The sequence below is a fragment of the Chamaea fasciata genome, unplaced genomic scaffold, assembly GCF_029207755.1.
Source record: "Chamaea fasciata isolate MVZ Bird 193981 ecotype frontalis unplaced genomic scaffold, bChaFas1.0.hap1 SCAF_6, whole genome shotgun sequence".
Classification (NCBI taxonomy): Eukaryota; Metazoa; Chordata; class Aves; order Passeriformes; family Sylviidae; genus Chamaea; species Chamaea fasciata.
Window position 1 is genome coordinate 135,730 of NW_027094091.1, and position 20,753 is coordinate 156,482.

At 47.9% G+C, this 20,753-nt stretch overlaps 1 protein-coding gene across 1 annotated transcript in view; it reads left to right on the plus strand.

Annotated features, from left to right (window-relative positions):
• The first annotated feature begins 9,652 nt into the window (after positions 1-9,652).
• Positions 9,653-20,753, plus strand: part of ATRN (attractin) — a 148,309-nt gene continuing 137,208 nt past the window's right edge. The window contains exon 1 of the mRNA XM_066185099.1: positions 9,653-9,972. Within this exon, the coding sequence (XP_066041196.1) occupies positions 9,668-9,972 (305 nt within the window). The 5' untranslated portion in view covers positions 9,653-9,667. The remainder of the gene's footprint in view (positions 9,973-20,753) is intronic.

A 20,753-nucleotide genomic window follows, 5' to 3' on the forward strand; every position in this document is an offset into this window, starting at 1 on the left:
CATGTCCCCAAGTGCCAAATCCACGTCTTTTAAATCCCTCCAGGGATGGACACAACCACTGCCCTGGGCAGCCAATATAGGGCTGGCAACCCTTTCCATGAAGAAATTTTCTCAAATATCCAACCTGAACTTCCCCTGGCACAATCTGAGGTAACTTTTTCTTGTCCTGTCACGTGTTATTTGGGAGAGGAGCCCAAACCCTACCTGGCTGCCCGCTCCTGTCAGGGAGTTGCAGAGAGCGAGAAGGTGCCCCCTGAGCCTCCTTTTGCCCAGGCTGAGCACCCCCAGCTCCCTCAGCTGCTCCACATCAGACATGCTCCAGACCCTTCCCCAGCCCTCTTCCCTTTTCTGGACATGCTTTCAGAGTCTGTAACTTTTTGATGGTTTCTCTTTTCTCCAGCATGAAGTCCTGTTTCCAGTAGCTCCTTGAGAGCAAACAGAGAGCTGGTAGACCAGCAGCACAGCAGAGCACTGAAAGGCCACCAGCCCGAGCTCTGTGGAGCTGGAGATGTGAGGTCCTGAGGCTTTTTTGTCAGGAACACTGAGGAGTCAGCCATAGAAAGGACTTTGCACTGACTGGCTTTTTAACAGCATGTTTTCATGTACAGCCACATCAGGTCTTTGCCAGGGGTGGCTCTCCTGAGACATGCTGTCTTGCTAGCTTCAGCCAAGAGGCAGGTGCCCAAGCAACCTCAGCCAGCCCTGCTTCATCCCCTGGCAAGAAGGAGGCATACATTCCAGCAGAGATTTTTGACAGGGAGTCACCAAAACAGCCCTGGAGCCCAAGGCTGGTGTCTTCTGCCACTGCTGTTTCCCTGGCTGTAGCCAGGGAAGGTGGTTAAGGCTTCAGACAGCTGAGAAAATGGAGCTCAGTATCTTCTCCCAGAGAGTTTATACCATTTTGACATTACTCGCAAGAGCTGGAAAGAAGCAACTTGATATGTGATCCAGAGGGGAGAGAGGGAGAATTGGTAGTGGAATTGCACCCAGCAGAGGTCGGGTGTTGTACAGAGTCTGTCTGTGCTGCAGCTGGAAACAAACCTGCATCCCTGGAGCGGTGCCTGAGCTCCCCATAGTCCCTCTGATGGGGCCATGCCTGTTCCCAGGAAGTAAAAAACGCCATGGGAACGGCGGTACCAGGGGCTGACTGGGGAAGGTGTTTCCACCCCAGATATGTGAGTCAGCTGGTGCTGGGCTGTATGTCAAGGGCAGCAGTCACGTTTCCTTGTAGCTGTGTCGGCGAGGGCTGGGCAGCCCCGCTCAACTCCCAACAGAAAGGGCTGAGGCAAGGAAGCTCTGCGCTTCTGGAGCCCCTGCAAATGAGCTGGGGAACAGGAGAGGATGGGGAGGCACGGATGCAGTAGCATGTCCTTCCCTTCCTCGCCAGTAAATCTCTCTAGGGGAGGTGAGACCTCCTCTAACCTAAGTGGCACCATCTGCCTGCCTGTCTGCATCCTCGGGATGGCGTTAGCAGGGTGAGCCTTGCGCCCATTGTGGGGCTGCCAGGGCTCTTGCTCCACCAAACCACCACGGGCACCAGCTGCTCCCCCAGCCCCGACATCGGAGCGGGGAGTCTCTGAGATCAGACACAGCAGAGATGCTTCTCCGTGAGAAACGCGGAACGTCTAGTGTGGCCCTGAACAATGTGCAGCCTGTCTTTGCTGTTTTGTTTGGGGTTTGGTTTCGAATATACAAAACTGTCTTGCGTCCCTTTTTTCCTCCCAAGAACACCCTGAATAATGCTGGCAGCTCCTCTCTTTTCAGCCCCTTTCCTGAGCTCAATGTGGGGAGGGTCACATCATCCCAGGCCATGGCGGTGACTCTGAATGCCTTTTGTTATCCTCTTGCTGGGCTCCTTGTTGGAAGGAAGGAGGGAGACAGAGCTGTTTATACAGCATCCAGGCTCTCCCCTGACTGCATCTAACTTGCTACTGTTGGTCAACGATCTTTCAATTACTTGCTACACTTGGGACTTTGCTCCCTGCTTGAAAAAAAAGGCTGATGTAGTTAACATGATCCTTCCAAAGAGCAGGCTGGAACTGCCGGATTCGTCTATGCAGAAGAGTTGCTTGCAAACACAGCCTTTATTTTTATAAATATCATGTTTTGAGCATGTAGTTGGCTTTTTCCCTGCAGCAAATTCACTATTCTGTGTTAGTTTTCAGAAAATATCTGTCAGAGATGGCTTGCTGAAATGATTTTTTCTGTTCCCAAGACAGGCAAGTTACTTTCTTTTGGCTTTTTTTTTCCTTTTCCCTCTTTGTTCTTTATACAATACTTTGATTTTCATTGTTAAGGTGCAGGTTATCTCAAAATATGCCAGGACTTTGGATGAGTGGTTTTACAGAGATTATGGCGCACTTCCCAAGTCTGGCCCTAACTTTGGTACCTGGGCTATAGAAATCAACATTTTCCCAAACAGATACCTTGGGTTTGTAGTTACCCAACTCGAGCCCATCAAATGCTGCTTTTCAGAGCCTACACATCTTCCCCTAAAATCAGATGGAGATAAATGGGTCAAATCTTTCCATGAATCTCTTTCAACACATGACCTCAAAATAGAAAATCTGTAAAGAAGAGACAGAGCAGAAGCACTGCAAGTAACTTGGCCACTGAGATACTTTTTGCTGAACCTGGATGGATCCAACAGCCTTCCTGATTCTGCATATGATCTTTAATGTCCCTTCCAACTTGACACATTCTGTGATCCTATGAAATACTGTTTATTTTGAATTACATGGAAAACAAAACCCCAAACTTCTGTAATCACCAGAGTTCTTCCAGGGCCCTGCACATAACCCAAGTCCACACGAGGTTTTCACAGTCTCACTAACCAGGGTGTCCTCAACAGCTTTGGAAGAGTGCACTGTTTTTCATTTTCTCTCCCAATTTCTGTGCTTCAATAAAGTTTTATTAATAGTTTTCCCCTGTCCTAAAAATCTAAATCAACTGTGCAGATGTAGTTATTATTCTGCTATTCATCATTTCTGTGCCTGCGAATCTCTCGGACCTTTGTTCCCGGCAGCACTTGAGTTACTGTATTTCTGCCCTTATTAAGCACTTTTTCAAAGGACCTTTAGCCATCCACGACTAAATAAAGGAAAAAGAGAGATCAAACTAGACCTTTGGCAAACTCTGAATTTATACTTAAATGTGCTTAATAATTGGATTTGTTTTGTCGAACATGCTCATAGCAGGATTTCCAGTTGGGTGGGTAGACAATAGAGTGTTTCTGTGCTTACGCCTGCCGTTCTGACATTTGTGTCAGCTTGGGAACTTGGGTGGAAAAGCTCTTTGGTATGACGGGGACTTGTGCCGGTGTGAGGTCTGGGACAGGATCAAAGGAACCGAAACAAAACAAGGGTGAGTTGTATGCAGGAAATCTGGTAGGAAAAAATAATGAAACAAGTCCTTCAAATGACCCAGTGAATATTTTGAAGGAATAGTTGGGGCCGTTCAGCCTGGAGGAAGCTCCAGGGAGACTTCTGAGCACCTTCCAGTGCCCAAAGGGGTTAGCAGAGAGCTGGAGAGAAACCTTGAACAAGAGCCTGGAATGACAGGACAAGGGGAAATGGCTTTCCACTGCCAGAGGGCAGGTTAGAGTGGATATTGGCAAAAATTCTTCCCTACGGGGGTGGTGAGGCCCTAGTACGTACAGGTTGCCCAGAAGAAGCTGTGACTGCCCCATCCCTGGGAGTGTTCATGGACAGGGCTTGGAGCAACCTGGAGAGTGGCCCCACCATGGCAGAGGGTGGAACAAGATGGTCTTTAAGGTCCCTTTGCAACCTAAGCCATTCTGGGATTTTACAGTAAGACCACTTGGCAGTTTCTATGTGTAGAGGTGCCTCACACACCTCCTCAGGCAGCAAACAAGCATCTTGGGTGAATACGTTCTAGTCTGGGCATGATCGTGCTCGGATTCAGACTTCACTGGTGCTGAGAGGTGAAGCACTCAGAGGTGAAGGAAAGAGGAGTTTTGGGGAAAATGGAAGGACCTTCAACAGAAGAGACTGGGTGCAAGGTGCTGAGGATTTGGGAATGTGGGCAGAGGTTGTAATGGGTGGAAACAGCAGGCTGGGTGAGGAGTAGAAAAACTGGTGATGCTGGGTTACAAGATAATTGGAAAGAGTTGATTCCAGGCCCTTGACTAGGGAGTTATTTCTGAAGTTTGAGACTCCTGTGAGCTCATCTCAACAGCAGATAAAAAGCCTGTACAATGCAGCATTATGCTTATGGTTTCATGTGATTTTTGACCTCTGACATCACCGTGACTTTATCCATTTTGATAAACGTACCACTGAACCAGCCTCCGAGGACAGATCCACTGTTTACATGTCTGTGGTACCCAGCTCAGCCATGACTCAGCCATCAGCAATGATGTTCTGACCTTATTAATATCAATGTAAATCTTCTTAATGCAGACATAATTTCACCCCAGAGGCCAATTCATTAATTAGCATGTCCGGCTATCCTGTCACTGGGCACATGAAGTGGGTAGTAACTTGGCTTATATACAGAGCAAATATGTGCTGAGTAAATATGGATTCAACTGCACACATAACGACAACAGATGGGGCCATAAACGCTTGGCAGCAGCAGTGGACAGAGGTGAGTGTAACTCCTCATTCCAGACCTAATTCAGTGCTGGTGGCACTTGCTTGTTGTACTTGCTTGTTCATGGTTGTCTAAAATCAATGGCCATGGAAACGGTTGTTGAATTGGTTGGTTATTTCACATACGGCATAAAGTTGTGCGAGTCATAGAATCTCATGGAGAGAGTAACCTGAGTGGGAAAGGATCCAGAAGGATCATCAAGTCTGTGGCTCTGCACAGACACCCCAACAATCCTACTCTGTGCCTGAGAGCATTGTCCAAATGCTCCTGGAGCTCTGGCAGCCCTGGGGCCACCACAAACCCTGGGGAGCCTGTTCTGTCTCTGACCACCCTCTGGGGGAACAATCTTTTCCTAATATTCACCTAAATCATCCATGACACAGCTTCAGCTGTTCCCTTTGGTCCTGCCCCTGGTCACCACGGAGCACAGATCAGTCACTGGAGTGTTGTTCTGATGAGATTATGTTTTTAGCTGTGGTACACAGGGCTCTTCCACCCCTCAAGGCAATCCCCTCCCCATGTGCAGTTTGCAAAACCACCATTGTCGTGCTGTGCCTGTTGCCAGGAAAGGGTGTTTTAACCATTCTAGTACACCTATTATGAAATATTTTTGGTTTTTGAAATAAAAATAGCCCAGTCAGAACTCTGGGCTAACCTAACTCCTCTCCTTCCAAATGATATTTCATGTCAGCAAGTTGCCTGTGAATAAAAACAAACAAACAACCCCCAAAACGAAAACAAAAAACCAACCAAACAACCAACAAACACCAAACAAAACCCCCAACCTCCAAAGCAAAAAACAAACCAAAACAAAACCCCAAACATTTTTGAACATTTTTTGCATGTTGAAATGAAACAGATAACAGTTAGTATAACAATAATTATCTCCTGCAGCTAATATGTGATGCAGACAGTGCCAGGGAGGGCAGTGTGATTGCTAACAAGGTTAGGAAAGGATTTCTTTTGTGCAGCACTCACAGATGTTGCTCTTCTCCCAAGCCTTGGAGATTGGCCACAGGCAGCTGATGAACGCTCTGTTAGCTGGGCTGTTGGTTTACTGTGATGTCAGAACTCTCCCTGTTCTCATTCACTGGATGATCCTTCTTAACTCTTTTTTAAAGTGATTTAAAGTTTGCTTGATAAAAAGCAACCTTCAACCACTCCACAGGTCGAATAACTCCAGGTATCTCATAGAAAACCTTTTGATTCCCCAACTGCAAAAACCTTTTGAATTGCTAATTTCCCAGGCTGCCCAGGGAAGTTGTGGCTATCCCTGGAAGCATTCAAGGCAAGGTTGGACAGGACTTGGAGGAATCTGCTCTATGGGATGGTGTCCCTGCCCATGGCAGGGGGGAAAAATGAGAAGAGCTTTGAGGTCCCTTCCAACCCAAACCATTCTGTGATTCTGGGATTCAATGACTTTTAAGGAACTGCTGTTGGGAAAAGGGTGGGGAGAGATCCAAGGATGGATGGCATCTTGTGCTTTGTCTTCCTAGGTAGATAAAAACCCACATAAACTGTTGAGCACAGATTAGTTCGCTAAATCTGACATCAATGAAGAGAAATTCAGTTGGTATCTATGGATAGGAACAATTTCTCCAAGTTTATTTGCACCCTTACCCAATGTTTTTACCTCCTGTCTTCTGTGCAACACTGAGCAATGTTTGGCAAGAAAGGGGGGAGCAAATGTTGTGAAAATGTAAGTGCTGTTATCACTGATAAGTGCAAGTGAACACAAACAGATGTGAGGAGAGACAAAGCAGAGGATGGGGGTAATATTTGGCAGTAGATGCCAAGCCCAGCCCTGAGCTGGCTGTACCTGGCTAATCCATGTGGTGTTGTAGAGCCATGCCAGAAACGCTTCCACTGGCTGGAACCTTATGGCATCATTTGGTGGGAGCAGCTTGTGCTGGCAGCACTTTGTGACTGTGCTGGGTTGGGTGACAAGGCTTTGACACAGGGGTGGCTCCTGTGAGGAAGTGCCAGAGCTTCCCTCCGTGTCTGATGGAGCCATGGAGGCCACGGGGATGCAGAGTCCACCGGCAGCTCCTGGACACCCCATGCCGGAGCATGGGATGCCTGAAAGAGGCTGTGACCCCATGGGAAGCCCACACCTGAGTAGGGGGAGATGTGGGAAGTGCAACCCTTGAGGAGGAAGGAGTGGCAGAGACAATGTGTGATGGGCTGAGCACAGCCCCATTCCCTGTTCCACTGCACCACCTGGAAGGAGCAGGTAGAGGATCATGAGGGAAAGGGAGTCTGAGAAGAAAGGAGGGCTGGGGGAAAAGTGATTTAAGATTTGGGTTTATTTCTCATTGCCCTACTCTGGTTTGATCAGTATTAAATTAAACTGATTTCCTCAATCTCTTTTGCCCGTGACAGTAACTGGTGACTGATCTCTCCCTGCCCTTATCCCAACAATGAGCCTTTCTTTGTATTTTTTTGCCCAGCCGAGCCGAGGAGGGGAGTGAGAGCAGTTTTAGGAGGCACCTGGTGCCCAGCCAGGGTCACCCCACCACAGTGACACTGCAGAGAGCAGTGCCATGCACTGCCTGTACCCTGAGCTGGCCGACTCTCCGAGCCAGACTGGCTTTTCTGGCAGCACCTTGGGCAGTGACTGGGTATCTGAATCCACACATTCAGGGCATGCTGGCAGTGGTCTGTGTCCCAGGAATATAGATGTATGTCGAAGTATCCTCTTTGTGCCTCCACTTCTGAATAGCTTACAAGGGATTTGCAACCTATTTCTCATCACTCGCACCTTTTTGGTTTTATGTTGCCTTTGAATACCAGGTCAGCCCAGCCCAGCAGTTTTAAACTAAACCAAACATTTCATCCTCCTTCTTGAGGCCTCAAGCAGAAAAGGCAAAATCTCTGATCAATGACAGAGCTAGAGATAATTGACTGACAAGGAGAAGACCAACCACTCTTTAGAATGTTTTCTTTCCTATCTACTCAACACCCTTCATTATACCAGTAACTCACGTAGAAATCACTAAGGTTCCCACTGAGAACCTCCCTCTAACAGGTAACTAACGTTTGAATTTCTAAACACGAATGAACTATTTAAATATGGTGAGTTGGCTATTTCCACCCAGTCTGCTCTGTGTCTATGCATTGCTGCACCTAAATCCTGGTCACCCTTTTGGAGAGAAAAATGTGAATAGTATCTTTCCCCCCCCTTTTTTTTTTTTTTTTTTACGTAACAAATTCTCAGCTGCTGACATCTTTCCTACCTCAAAAGGAATTTGTGTAAGTCCACAGTCATATTGCTGGAGACAGACCAGAGGTAACAGTAATCCAAGAACTGCAAACACTGTCAACTTTCACACATCTTTTTCACTCTGCTAAAAATTAGAAGTCTGAAATTTTCACCCTTCTTGCTGCACAGGACATCCTTGCTGTGTGTCCAACGGTTTGCTGCTTTGCCCACAGATTCAGAAGAGGATGACTTTTAACTTCTTTATTCTTCTTTGCACAGGTCTTTGCTTTTACAAATTAGGGCCCAGAAATCCTTGGAGATCATCAGCTTGTCTTCCAGGGTAGGAGAGTATCCTTTCCTTTAGATCCCCCTTTTCTTTTTGCTTACACAATTAGAATCATAAAATCTCAGAGTGGTTTGGGTTGGAAGGGACCTTAAAGCTCATCCCATTCCACCCTGTTCCACAGGCAGGGACCCTCCCAGTGTCCCAGGCTGCTCCCAGCCCTGTCCAGCCCGGCCTCGGGCACTGCCAGGGATCCAGGGGCAGCCACAGCTGCTCTGGGCACCTGTGCCGTGGCCTCACGCCCTCCCAGGGAATAATCTCTTCCCACATTGCTTGCTAGGTTGCTCAGAGTCCCATTGCCTGGAGCAATTCCTTCTCCCCCCCTGAGCCTCGAGGTCTCCGCTCGCCTCAGGCCCGCACTCGCAGCTGTGGGGCGGCTGGGGGCATTCCCGCGGCAGGGGGACGCAGCCCCATCTCGGAGGGGCCTTTCCGGCCTCACCCGGGGCACGGTGACGCTGGGGATGACGGCGGGACACACCCGCAGCCGAGCCCCCTCATCTCACGGCCCCTGAGGGGCGGCGGAGGCAGCGGGGCTGAGCCCTCCCGGGCCGGGCCGGGCCGGTCCCGCTGCCGGCGGCACAGGGCCGGGAGCCCCGACCCGCAATCCGGGACGGACACAGAGGGGCTGCGGCGTGCCCAGGGGAAGGAACGGAGCTGAGGAGGGCTCAGGAGCACCAAGAGCGGCTGAGGGGGCTGAGCCTGGAGAAGAGGAGGCTCGGGGGGGACCTGGTGGCTCTGCACCAGTCCCTGCCAGGAGGGGACAGCCGGGGGGCATTTGGGATCTGCTCCCAGGGAACAGGGACAGGAGGAGAGGGAGCGGCCTCAGGCTGGCCAGGGGAGGCTCAGGGTGGACAGCAGCAGGAATTTCCCCGTGGAAAGGGTGCTCAGGCCTTGGAAGGGGCTGCCCAGGGAGGTTTGGAGTGCCCATCCCTGGAGGCGTCCAGGGAACCCCCGGATGTGGCGCTCAGGGCTCTGGGCTGTTTGACAAGGAGTGGGGGGACACAGGCCGGGCTGGGTGATCCTGGAGGTCTTTTCCAACCCAGTGATTCTGTGATCCTGTCACTCCCATTAGCCTTCTTCCTTTAACTGGGGCAGTGCTCGTGCTGTGTCTGTGCCAGCTGCTGCCTCCTCACCTGTAATATTTAACTAATGGGGAGCTGTAAAGGGGCTTTAATTTTACAGCTCAATTTTAACTTGACTAATTTCCTGGGAAATGCCATTTCATGGTTTGGGAATTGCTGTGTGCCTTAAACCCTGCTTGTTAAACTTGCTGAGATGAGAAACTCACCCCCAGTGAAGAGCTCTGCAGCTGTAGGACCTGACCAGGCATCGCGGGTACTCTTCCCAAACTGAACTGTAATTAATGGGCCGATCCTGTGACTGCCATTCCGTGGCCCGCCCCCTGCCCGCCGCCATGGCCGTGGGGTGACGTCACTGGCCCCGCCCCCGCGGTTCCCCCCCCACTCGCGGCCACCGTAGCGGGCTCGGCGCAGGCCCCGCGCCGGCCGATGGTCCGCGTCGTGCCGCCGCCCCCCGCCCGCCCCGCTCCCACCCGGCAGCGGCCGCAGATGGCGCGGCGGGCACCGGGCAGGCGGGGCGGCAGGTCACCGGCTCCGCCGCCGCCGCCGCTGCTGGCGCTGCTGCTGCTGTTGGTGCTGGGCCCCGCCGCCGCCGCCGGCGAGGAGGTGGCGGTGTCCAAGGAATGCGACAAGCCGTGCGCCAACGGCGGGCGGTGCCAGCCGGGCACCGGGCAGTGCGAGTGCCAGCCCGGCTGGGTGGGTGACCAGTGCCAGCACTGCGGGGGCCGCTTCAGGTGAGACCCGGCGGGGCGGGGGCGGGGACGTGCCCTGGGGCGGCGGACGGGGCGTGGGGACGTGCGGGGTCGGTGCGGGGTCGGTGCGGGTCGGTGCGGGTCGGTGCGGGGTCGGTGCGGGGTCGGTGCGGGGTCGGTGCGGGGTCGGTGCGGGTCCGTGCGGGTCCGTGCGGGGTCCATGCGGGTCCGTGCTGGGTCCGTGTGGACGGGGATTGAGGGGCTGGTTCGGCGTCCGTTCGGGTTTCGGGACTGGCTTGGGGTTCGGGGCTGGTTCCGGACTGACGGGTTAGGTTTGGGGTACGGGGATGAAAGGCTGGTTCAGGGGTGAGGGGCTGCTTTGAGTGAGGAGTTAGCTTGGCCCGTGGGGCTCGGGCTGGTCTGCGGTACGGAGGGGAGCGTGTGGCGGCCACGTCGGGGCTGGGGCTGAGAGACAGGGCAGGGGACAAAGGAAGGGGACACAGCAGTGGCTCGGTGGCCCCGGTCAGGCTGCCCGGAGGAGCACTGGAGGGAAACAGGGAGGTGGCTACGAGAAGCAGGTTTGGGCACTCAGACGGGGTGGGAGGCTGAGGGGGGCCCAGGGATGAGTGAGGGCAGCGAGGGGAAGCGCTGCGTGACACTGGAGGTGAGGGGCGGGTCCAGGTGAGGTTAAAGGTGAGTGGCAGGTGGAAGTGACACGAAAGGTGAGTGACAGGTCAAAGGAATGGTGAGGGACACTCAGGTGATGAGAAAGACGAGAGGCAGGTCCAGGTGATGAGAAAGGCGAGTGGCAGGTCCAGGTGGCTGTAAGAAGGCAGGTGTTAGGGCAGGATTAGGAGCGTTTTGAGGAGACAGTAGGAGCTGGATCTCTGGGCGATGAGGGTGTGAGTGCGGGGCTGATTCAGGGGGATGTGGATGTAAAGGGGTGCGCAGGAGCCGTGCAGGGGGACAAAAGGGATTTGGATGCAGGAGGAGAGGTGGGTCTGCGGAAACAGGCTTGAGGGGCGACAGGAGCGTGGGTGCGATGGAGCGGCAGTGTGCAGGGCTAGCTCTGGAGGCCCACAGAGGAGGTGAGTGACTGCGGCGTCCTGAGGGAGGTCTGGGAGCAGTGGGGTGTGGGTGTTGGGTGCCCCGGTTGGTGAGTACAGGATATTTATAGTGCAGAGAGGCCCCTCTGAGGGGGCTCAATTTTGGTGTTGGTTAGCTGGGGTTGCAGAAGTGTAACTGGCAATCAGTTACGACTTTAAGGGGCTGTGTAAGAGCAGGGATGTGGTTGTGGGGCACTGGATGAGTGGGGGTCTGTGTGTGGTGGATTGCAGAGCCAGGAGAATGTTGGGTTTAAGTTTTAGTGGGTCTGGACAGAAAGTAAGGCTGGAGGGGCATGGGTAGGGGGATATTTCTTGGCAGCAGAGTTAGCTCTGGGGACTGTAGATGGAAGTCTAAGGATGGTGGGTGAATGGGGGTGGCTTTGGGTGTGGCTGGAGTTGGAGGCAGATGGGAGCAGTGGACAGGGGAGGACAGCGTGGGTGTGGGGCCAGGCCCTGGGCGGGGAGAAGGACTAATGCGGAGATGGAACTGGAGCAGACTGGGAGCAGTTTGGTGGGGAAGGGCGTGCAAGTGGGCGTTAGGGCTGGGTGGGGACTGTGGACGTGTTTGGGGGGCAGTAAAGGAAGCTCCTCTTGGCAGATCAGCGGGTGCTGGTTTTGGTTAAAGGGGAGGACAGGTATGTGCACGGGAGAGAAGCAATATCCTTGTGGGGGTAGCTGGCATTTGGGAGGCTTGTCTTCTGGAGCTGTCATGCTGCTAGCTCTTGGCGACGGACAGGGGCAACAGCAGCCCGGTGGAGGAAAGCTCCCAGGCTCCTGGGGAGACGAGACTGGGCAGTGGGAGGGGATTGAACAGGACAGGGGGAGAGTGCTGCTGCTTCAGAGTTGGGTTTTTTTGGGGGAAAAAAAAGGCTAAAGGAGGGCTCTGGGCAGGGGGATGGAATCCCCTGGCTCTGCACTGGTCCAGACCATGTGCAAATGGCTGTGTGTGGGAATGGGGGGTTTATTCACAGGCCAGTGATTTTTGGGCTATATGATGATGGAAAGTGCGTTTTTGTAGTGCTGGGGCCAGTTCTTTTAGTGTTGGGTTACTCAGTTGGGTTGTGTGTCTGAAGTGTATCCCACTGGATGAGAAAATGGAATTCTTCATGGGAAGAGGCATGGGATGCTCCCTGGCTCCTCTGTTGTGGCAGGGGTTTCTGTGAGATGGTTACCTGCCTTGGATTCCTCAGCTGTGGCAGTGAGAGAGCCAGTGTGTGTGTCTGCATGCGTTGGGTGAATTCCCTGTCAGGGCTGATTCCTGGAAAAGAAGGATGGTTATCCTAGGCAGTGACTGCTGTCTTGGGGAGCTGCTGAGAGTACCAAGCACCCTTCGATGATGTTCCGTATGGATTTGGGAGGAGGGTAACTGTCTATATAACCTGGACTCATGGATGAAAAAGAATTTAATTTTTTGTTCATATTTATTGACAGTCTGTAGATGAGTGTGTGTTGCAAACAGTTTGAAAGGGGTTTTGAATGGAAACAATTCCAGGCTAGGCAAGCCCTGGAAGTCCAAATCTGCCTTTTTAATGTCTTTTTGCCGCTGCCATGATTAGCGTTTTCTTTTAATTGGCAAGCTTTAAGGAATAGCCTCATACCTGTTAATTTCTTGGAGAAACTTAGGATATTTGTCATTTTAAGGGGACTGTATTTGAGGGGCTTCTTTTCTGAATAGTAATGCCAAGTAAAAAAAGGAATTGGTATATATTCTCTGCTAATAGAACCTCAGTTTTTTATCCTCTTACCTGTTTTGATAAAACTTATTTTTTCTTTCTTGCTTATAATTCTAGTCTAAAATTTTGCCAGAAAATATAGTGCATGTTTTTATCTGTAGGTGGTTTTGTCTGTTAATTCGTGTATTAAGGAGTTGAAATTTCTGGTCATGTTTTTGAACTTGGAGCTCTGAGAAGTGCAAACAAGCAATGTTCAGAGTTTTGCAGTCATGTGTCATCTTTCACATGCCTTGAGTTTGCTCTGTCTCCTGTCAGAATTGTCTCTGCATGAGGGTTTTTTTGGTTCACAGTTGTGAAGTGTTTGGCTTTAAAGGACTTACAGTGTTATTAGATGCTGTAGGTACAAATGGGGAGTAGAAGAGCAAGTGAAAATTATTTTCCAGGTGCAGCGTATTCCATGTGCTTATCTGTTGGACTGGGAGATGTAATTACATTTGGCATGTTGATCATCCTATCTTATCTGTATGTATATGATGACTATTTGTGGCCTTGACTGTTTTGATTTACATTGTAAAGATACACCTTGTGCTTCACTAACCTAATCTCTCACATCTTCTTGCCTTGGCAATGAAGGATGAACATCGTAGCATTGAGTTGCAGTCTGCTAATACTCCGTTTGCCTTTCTCCTTGGAAATCTCTTTTTCAGACTGCAGTTAGATGTATGAGTAACACAGTCTAGATCAGTGATGCTCTTTAGAGGTAGAAGGCTGATTTAGGAAGGACTTCAGGTGACTTTTAAGGTGTGGAACCAGCCACTGTAGTTGTTCAAAGATAAACATCTTGGTGTTAACGGAAGTTGAAGTAGAAAACACAGAATGTGCCCGATGTGTTTGTGTCTTCTATTTCCGTACAAACCTCCAGAGGCCTCTGGGCTGGCTGGAGGCTGCTGTGGGCTTTGAGCTGCTGTGATTGGGGCAGGAGAGGAGCTTCTGCTGGGAGGGATGAGAAACTCCCCAGTCACGGAGCTGCAGCAGCATCTGGAGATAACATTTGGAGCACTGGGAGCTTGGGAGCTCCAAACTTGAGAGTGAAATCGGCAGCATTGATTATTGTACAATCAAAAAGATGCTGCACACTTGGTTAACAGACTCCTCAAAGCACTATCTGCAGCTCAGTGACACAACCTCTTGTCCTGCCTAAACTGTCAGCCAGCTGCCTAATTAGCAGATGGAATTAAGGTTGGAAAAGCCCTCTAAGATCATCGAGTCCGACTGCTTCCAGCGCTGCCCAGACCGCCACTAAGCACATCCACATGTTTTTGAGCACTTCTGGGATGGGAACTCAGCCGCTTTCCTGGGCAGTCTGTTCCAGTGCCTGACCAGCCTTTCCATGAAGACTTTTCCCCCAGTATCCAGTCTAACCCCCACCACAAGTGCAGCTTGAGGCCATTTTCTCTTGGTGCTGTCCCTTGTTCCTGGGGGTAGAGCCCGACCCCCCTGGCTGCACCCTCCTGTCAGGAGTTTTAGAGAGGGAGTGCGAATGGGCTCCTCTCATTCTAACCACCTGAGTTTTTCCAGGCTGAGCCTCCCCAGCTCCCTCAGCCGCTCCTCACCAGACAAGGCAGGTAAAGCACAGGGCAAGAAATGACCTCTGGTTCACATAGATTTATTGTCCTGAGATTGTAAAGGGTTGGATTAACAAATTCAGGATAATGATTGACTCCTTAAACAGTCATTGTGTGTGGATTGTGTGTGTAGGCTCACTGATGGGCAGTTTGATGGATGATGGTGGCTGAAAATAGTATTTTGACTGTATAATGAAATACCAAATGATTCCAGGAGTATGGATTTTGTGTGTAAAGGCACTGGTGCTCCTTTCATGGTAATACTTTTTTTTTGTGGTGGGAGATGGCAAATGCTAAGCAGGACTTAACCATGAAACCTGCCAGGTGGAGAGTAAAAAAAAGATTAGCGTGTATCCTTTAAACTCCTTTTTATTAATATAGTGGGAGCAGTTACGTGTTGCTGATTAAATGTTATGAAGGACTTGGTGGTAATAGAGTGTCCTTGGCCAAAGAATATTACAGTGAAGAGGAATTTTATCTCTAGGTTTGTGTAAATCACAACCTGAGAGAGTTGTGAGCTGGAAAAGAACTATCACAATTCTCTTTGTTAAATAAATAGGAACTTTTGGTCAAAAGCTGAAATACAAACTATTGTCTTTAAAGAGCTACCTGAGGCAGTTTGTGCATTTAGGAAGGTCAGGAAGCTGCTTAATAGATCCAAGGATGTCGGCAATTTGAATCAAATCAGTTTAAGTGCTCAAATTAGATCTGGGGGCTGCATTTGTGCCTGATCCCCATTCTGTTTCTCCCTTTTCATTAGGATATTATTGTGCATTAAAATGATTTTCTCTTCCATGCTGCCTGATGAAAGCCTTGCTCAAACACTGTTCACTGGTAAAAAAAGAATAAGCTATTCAAGTAGGAAATACTTAAACATCGTCAATTTTAATGAATACACTGAGGAAAAAAAGAACAACTATATGCTTTTATTTAGTTTTTGGAGGTATGTGTGTATATCTTTATGCATGCATTTCTGTACTTCTCTCTATCCATACATGTGTATAATATATACATTTTATATATTTTGTGGCTTGGAGCAACCTGGTCCAGTGGAAGGTGCCCCTGCCCATGGCAGCAGCGTGGGACTAAATGGTCTTCAAGGTCCTTTCCCACCCAAACCATTCCATGGTTCTGTTTAAATGATCTGTTCATTGAGAAACTCATGGCTAATATTTAATCTGAAATCTGTGTTATTGCTCCTCTCACTGTTTTCTTGGACAATCTGATATTTTGCTGGGACTGTTTTAAGAACAGAACTTCACCTGTGAAGTAATTCAGTATTTTGGAAATATCTGAGTTGTTCTGCAGTTTTTGCTGTGCACTAAAGGAGTAGCATAAGTATTTGACTTGCGGGAGGTTTTGTTAATGTTTGCAATAAGCTCACTGCTTGTTTTCAGTCTGCTTTACAGTCAGTGGAAAACTCAGAGCAGTCAGACAAAACAGCTCGTGCTGGATCCTCCCCATCATCTCTCCTTCACACGCATCCAGTGCCTTCCCTATTGGAGCTTTAGTTGTTGGAATTATTGAACACCTGGTGTGTGAGAGAGAGGAGTAAGTTCTGTCCTGTTCCTGTCTTCCTGCTGAGCAGTCTGAGGTGAGACCTCCTGGAGCAGAGCAGATAAAGGATAACATTCTCTGCCTGCCATTTCCAGGGACATATCACAGACTTACAAACACCTCCTTATCTGCAGGCGTCACCATTTCTGTCCCATCTCTCTGTTTCTGTAAGGATCAGGGAACACCTGCCCGAGTTCCTTAGCAGTTGTCTGGCACTGCTCTAGATTTTTCCAGTATTTCAGTCTCAGTTGTTCCTTTTGTTTTGGATGCAGGAGGATCACAGAATGGTTTGGGTTGAAAGGAATCTTAAAGCTCTTCTCATTCTAACCCCCTGCCATGGGCAGGGACACCTTCCACCAGACCAGGTTGCTCCAAACCCTGTCCAACCTGATCCTGAAAACTTCCAGGAATGAGACAGCCACAGTCTCTCTTGGCAGCTAATAAAATAAGCTCGGGTCCAATCAGGTGTTTATTACTACCTTCATCAATTTGCATTTAACATTAATAACTTACATTGAAATACCAAAAAATGACAGATTAGCACTGTTTTCACAGAAAATAGTTGCTTTCTTTAATTAAAAAAATAAAAATCTAGGACCAGCAATCCCTTTATCCTGTGTCCTGATAAATTTAAATAATATTTGGAATGTATGTGATGGATTTGACTTTCCTGGCTTGCTCATCGGAAGCTTTTGTGAGCAATCAGTTTCAAACTCTGAGATTCCTGTGCCTAAAATGTCTATGAAATTCATGCTGAAAATCCTATATTTAGATAACGCTGCCGCTGACCAAGCGGTTCCTGTATTCATTTAGGATACCCTTGGGTCCTCTTTTCTCGAACAGTTTCCTTGAAGAAATTTTTTCTGATTTGAGGTTTTAAGCACAGCACTTGGAGTTACTTTCTTGACCAGGTAGAGCTTTGCTTTTTTTACCCTGCGCTCAAAATATTCCCAGCAAGTAGGAGCTTCTAAATCTCGTCTTCTAAAGCATAGTGAAGAAACAGAGTGGAACAGGCAGAAGGTGGGGTTGAGAATGATGTTATTTTGTAAGTGAAGTAGTTTTGGGGGAGGAGGGAGCTGCTCCAAACTGGAATTCACCGTAAGAAGGACCGCAGCAGTTTCATGCCAGTTCTTTGTTCTTGCACAGCCACGTGCTCACATCTGCCCATTAAACCGCTGCAGCATCTTGGAAGCAGGGCTGGAATATTGGGTAATCAATTTTACGGCAATGAACAGAGATGATAATTTGCTTTTGTGCACGGTTTTGAATGAAATGCTCATTTAATGACCGAAACACTGGAACAGTAATGATGTTTGCTTTTTTTTTTTCCTGCTTTTGTTCCCTTGCTTTGTTTATGGCTGATCCTTGCAGGAGTTCCTTTAGATCTACTTGAGACTGTCACTTTTCCTCTCTTTGCTTAAAATAAATATTTATTTGATGGAGAGGCAGGTTGCTTGCCAAGGTTTTGGTGGATGTGGGCTGCATACAGATGATTCCAGGCACGGTTTGGGTTTGAGGGATGTGAAATGCTTGGGATATTCAGAACTTAAGGGCTCTGTCCTTATGGCAGAGTTGTGACATCATTAGGGTTGTTGAGAGCCCTTAATTGCACACAGAACAAGCTTTATGTAGCAATCTGATAGCCTAAATTTGGGACATTGGCATAGTGGGGGATTCAGAGAATAATTTAAAGAAAATGGACTCTGTGTTTTGGGCTGATAATAGCATCTTAGTGCATCTTGCATGATGAAGAAGAATTGAAATGTTTTACTGATGAACTGTTTTACTGGCGAGTATTTTACTGAGCAATGTTCCTGCTAAAGAGGAGCAGCTGATCTCCAGAACAGATTGTGAGATTTACTTCTTGGACACCCCAGGGTCTGGGTGACATTCCTGGTCCTGGTTGTGGCTTCACTTGGTAAAACAAATTTCCTGCAGTATCGCCAGATTCAGAATTTTCAGTTCCCTGAAAAGGCAGAAGTGGAATTAGGCTGGTTTAGGGGGTATCGTGCTGACAGAGGTGGTCTGGGCATTCCAGCCAAGGTTTTTCCGATGTGTAAACTACCTTTTATTCCCTGCCGTGCCTGCTGGGCTCCCAGCTGCAGGAGCAAAAGCCCTGCTGTACACAAACTCATCTCGGGTGTGCTCGGTGCATGTTGCAAAAATTTAAATTGGGGGTTGTTGCTTCGTGTAGGTACAGGGTGTTAGACATCCTCTTCGGGGTGAAAGTTGCCAGTAATGACCTTTACCATTAGACAGTGCTGCTCAGCTTTACGTAGAGACTTGTGCAGGATGTAAAATACAGCTGTGAAAATCCCAATTCTTCTATTATTTCTGCCTTTGCCCTCAGTTTCCTGATTTTCAGAAACCTACTTTTTTTTTCTTTGCTAGTTTCTGTAAGCTGAAAGGAAACCAAATAAGGAAAGCTGTGCTAGAAAACACTCTTTGGAAGAGTTTCTTATTAGTGTTTGTGTTGACTGAAAATTTAATATCTGTCTCCAAGGTGGTGCTTGTCTACTCAGAGGATAAGAAGCTTGGCGCAGATGAATTAGCGTTTTTTGTAAACTCCTTTTATAAGCTCAAATACAGAAAGTAAGAGCTATTTTTCCATTCAGAAAATGTAGGGTGGGTTTAATATTATTTCATGGTAAAGGGAAGGAATAGCCATGTCTTCAATTACTTTGTGATTAAAAGCTGTTTAATTTTCAGTCATTGCAGTGAAAAAAAACTACTCCTGCTGTGGATTAGCTGTGTATTGAGTGGCTTTCGTGTGTTCTTTTTCTCCCCCCTCAGTTTCTTTGTGCTTGTGTCATTATCTCTTTGCTTCCACAGTTTGGTCATTTTCCATGTGTTGGTGTCATGGCACTGCTCCCAGATATTTTGAATGTAATTGCCCTATCTAGGGAAAACCTATGATTCAGATTTACCCTGAGCACAGCTTTCAGATTTCATTGCTTGTTACCATCAAGAATGTGTTTGAGTTCCTCTAAAATAAACTTTTCAAGGTGGTTTTATGAAGGTTTTTTGCAGCAAGGTGCGGCATGTTTCCTGCCAGAGTTGTGCACCTGCCTGTTTAATGATTAATTTACACAGTCAATCTGCCATTAATCCAGAGTGGAGAGTGTCACTTGAATTTTTTAGTGATTTCAGAGCTTATATCTCTAGTGTCTGCTTGCTACATACTTTGATCTTGTGTGGAATCATCAGAGGTGATGCCGCAAAGATGCCCAGCCTTTGCGAGACTTGAGTAGCAGAGTAGTGTGGAATTGAAGTCCTGACTGGACAGGCCAGTGCTACAAGAAAAAAAAACCAAACAGGGAAAACTCCAGCATTGTTTCCTATTAAGGGTTTTTGTGCTGCTGGAAAAGAGTGTACTACTGTGTCCAAATTGTGAGCATACATTGAAGTTGCTGGCTTGCTGGAAGCAAAGTATTGAATTCCAAATAGTATAGTGTGAAAGAATTAGTTTTGAGGTCACTAGTGATTTTAATTGTAATTTTTTTCAAGGGGAGAACAGGAACAGGCAGAATTGTAGGGTGAGTTGCCTTTAGTTTTGTCAAAAAAGTTGAAATTTATTGTTCAAGATACACTCTATTTGCATCTGCATTCATGTCTGGTTGCCTCCTTGTTTTTGACAGTGTGTTAGTGCACTTTTGTTAAGGGATTGATTTATTACATTGAAACACATAACAGGCAGCTCTGGAAATTTGGGTCAGTCAGTGTCTTTCTCACAAGCGCAGGTTGCAGTGACTCTTTAAAGTTGCTGGTTTTCATTTTGGGAATAGTAATGGGTGTTTAAGTATGCCCTCGTTCAACTTCTGGAGGATGAATCATTTTGAGGAGGTGTTGATGTGGTTCAGAGTCAAAACCGGGACTTGACTTCCCGCCTATGCACATTTTTTCTGAAACATCCATACTAATATTGCTGAAATTTACATCTCCTTGTGGATACTGCTGATAGTCTGTTAGCTTGTTTTATCTGAATTTATGTGATGAGCCCAAAGAAAACTCAGGGCTACTGAAAGCATGGTAAACCAGTAATTTGTGGATCATTTCCAGCTTTTCTCAGTACCTGGGCTGATGAGAATTTCTGGGACAGCAGGCAAATGTCAGTACCAGCAGAATTCCCTTATGTCAATGGTACAATAACAGTTTCTATGCAAGTGTGGTGTTTGAATGCGAGAGGATGAGGATTTGGATTTCTGATAGAAATGTGTGGTCCAGCTGGAAAAGCTGAAATGACTTTATAGCCTTTACTGTTCCCTTGAGAATAGATGGTCACAGACTTCAGGAGTCAGTACAGTTCATCCTCTAATCCCCTTGGCTGAGTTTCCTTATCAATTAATTAGGAGAAATTATTTATATGGTTTATAGATGTTGTGATGATGACGCTATTTACGTAGGAATTTGGAGGTTTGGAAGCGTATTTTAATGACAGTTTTGCATGGCAACTGGTATTCAGTTGTCTATTCTGAGAATAACACTGCCCTACAGAAGAAAAGTGGTTAATGTTACTATAAATATACCTAAACTATCTTTACTGAGGCTGATGAAAAAGGATATTGTGTGTTAAAAGTGATGGAGTTTAAATGTGATCTTAATTTCTCTGTTCAGCACTTATGGAAATCTGTCATGTGATAGGGAAAGACAAGAAATCACAGTGTGAAAATTGTGTTATCAGATCAAAGCTGTTAGAGTCATCAGAGCAGCTTCAGTGCCTGAGCTTTGCTTGCTTGCAGTGCATTGGATAGGACGTGGTGCTGGGGGAGACGTCCTTTGCTGTATTCCCAGTGTCTAAATTCCAGTGATTTTCCTGTATCCCAAGGCAGGTAGGACTGAACCATGAGTGCAGGCACGAAGGT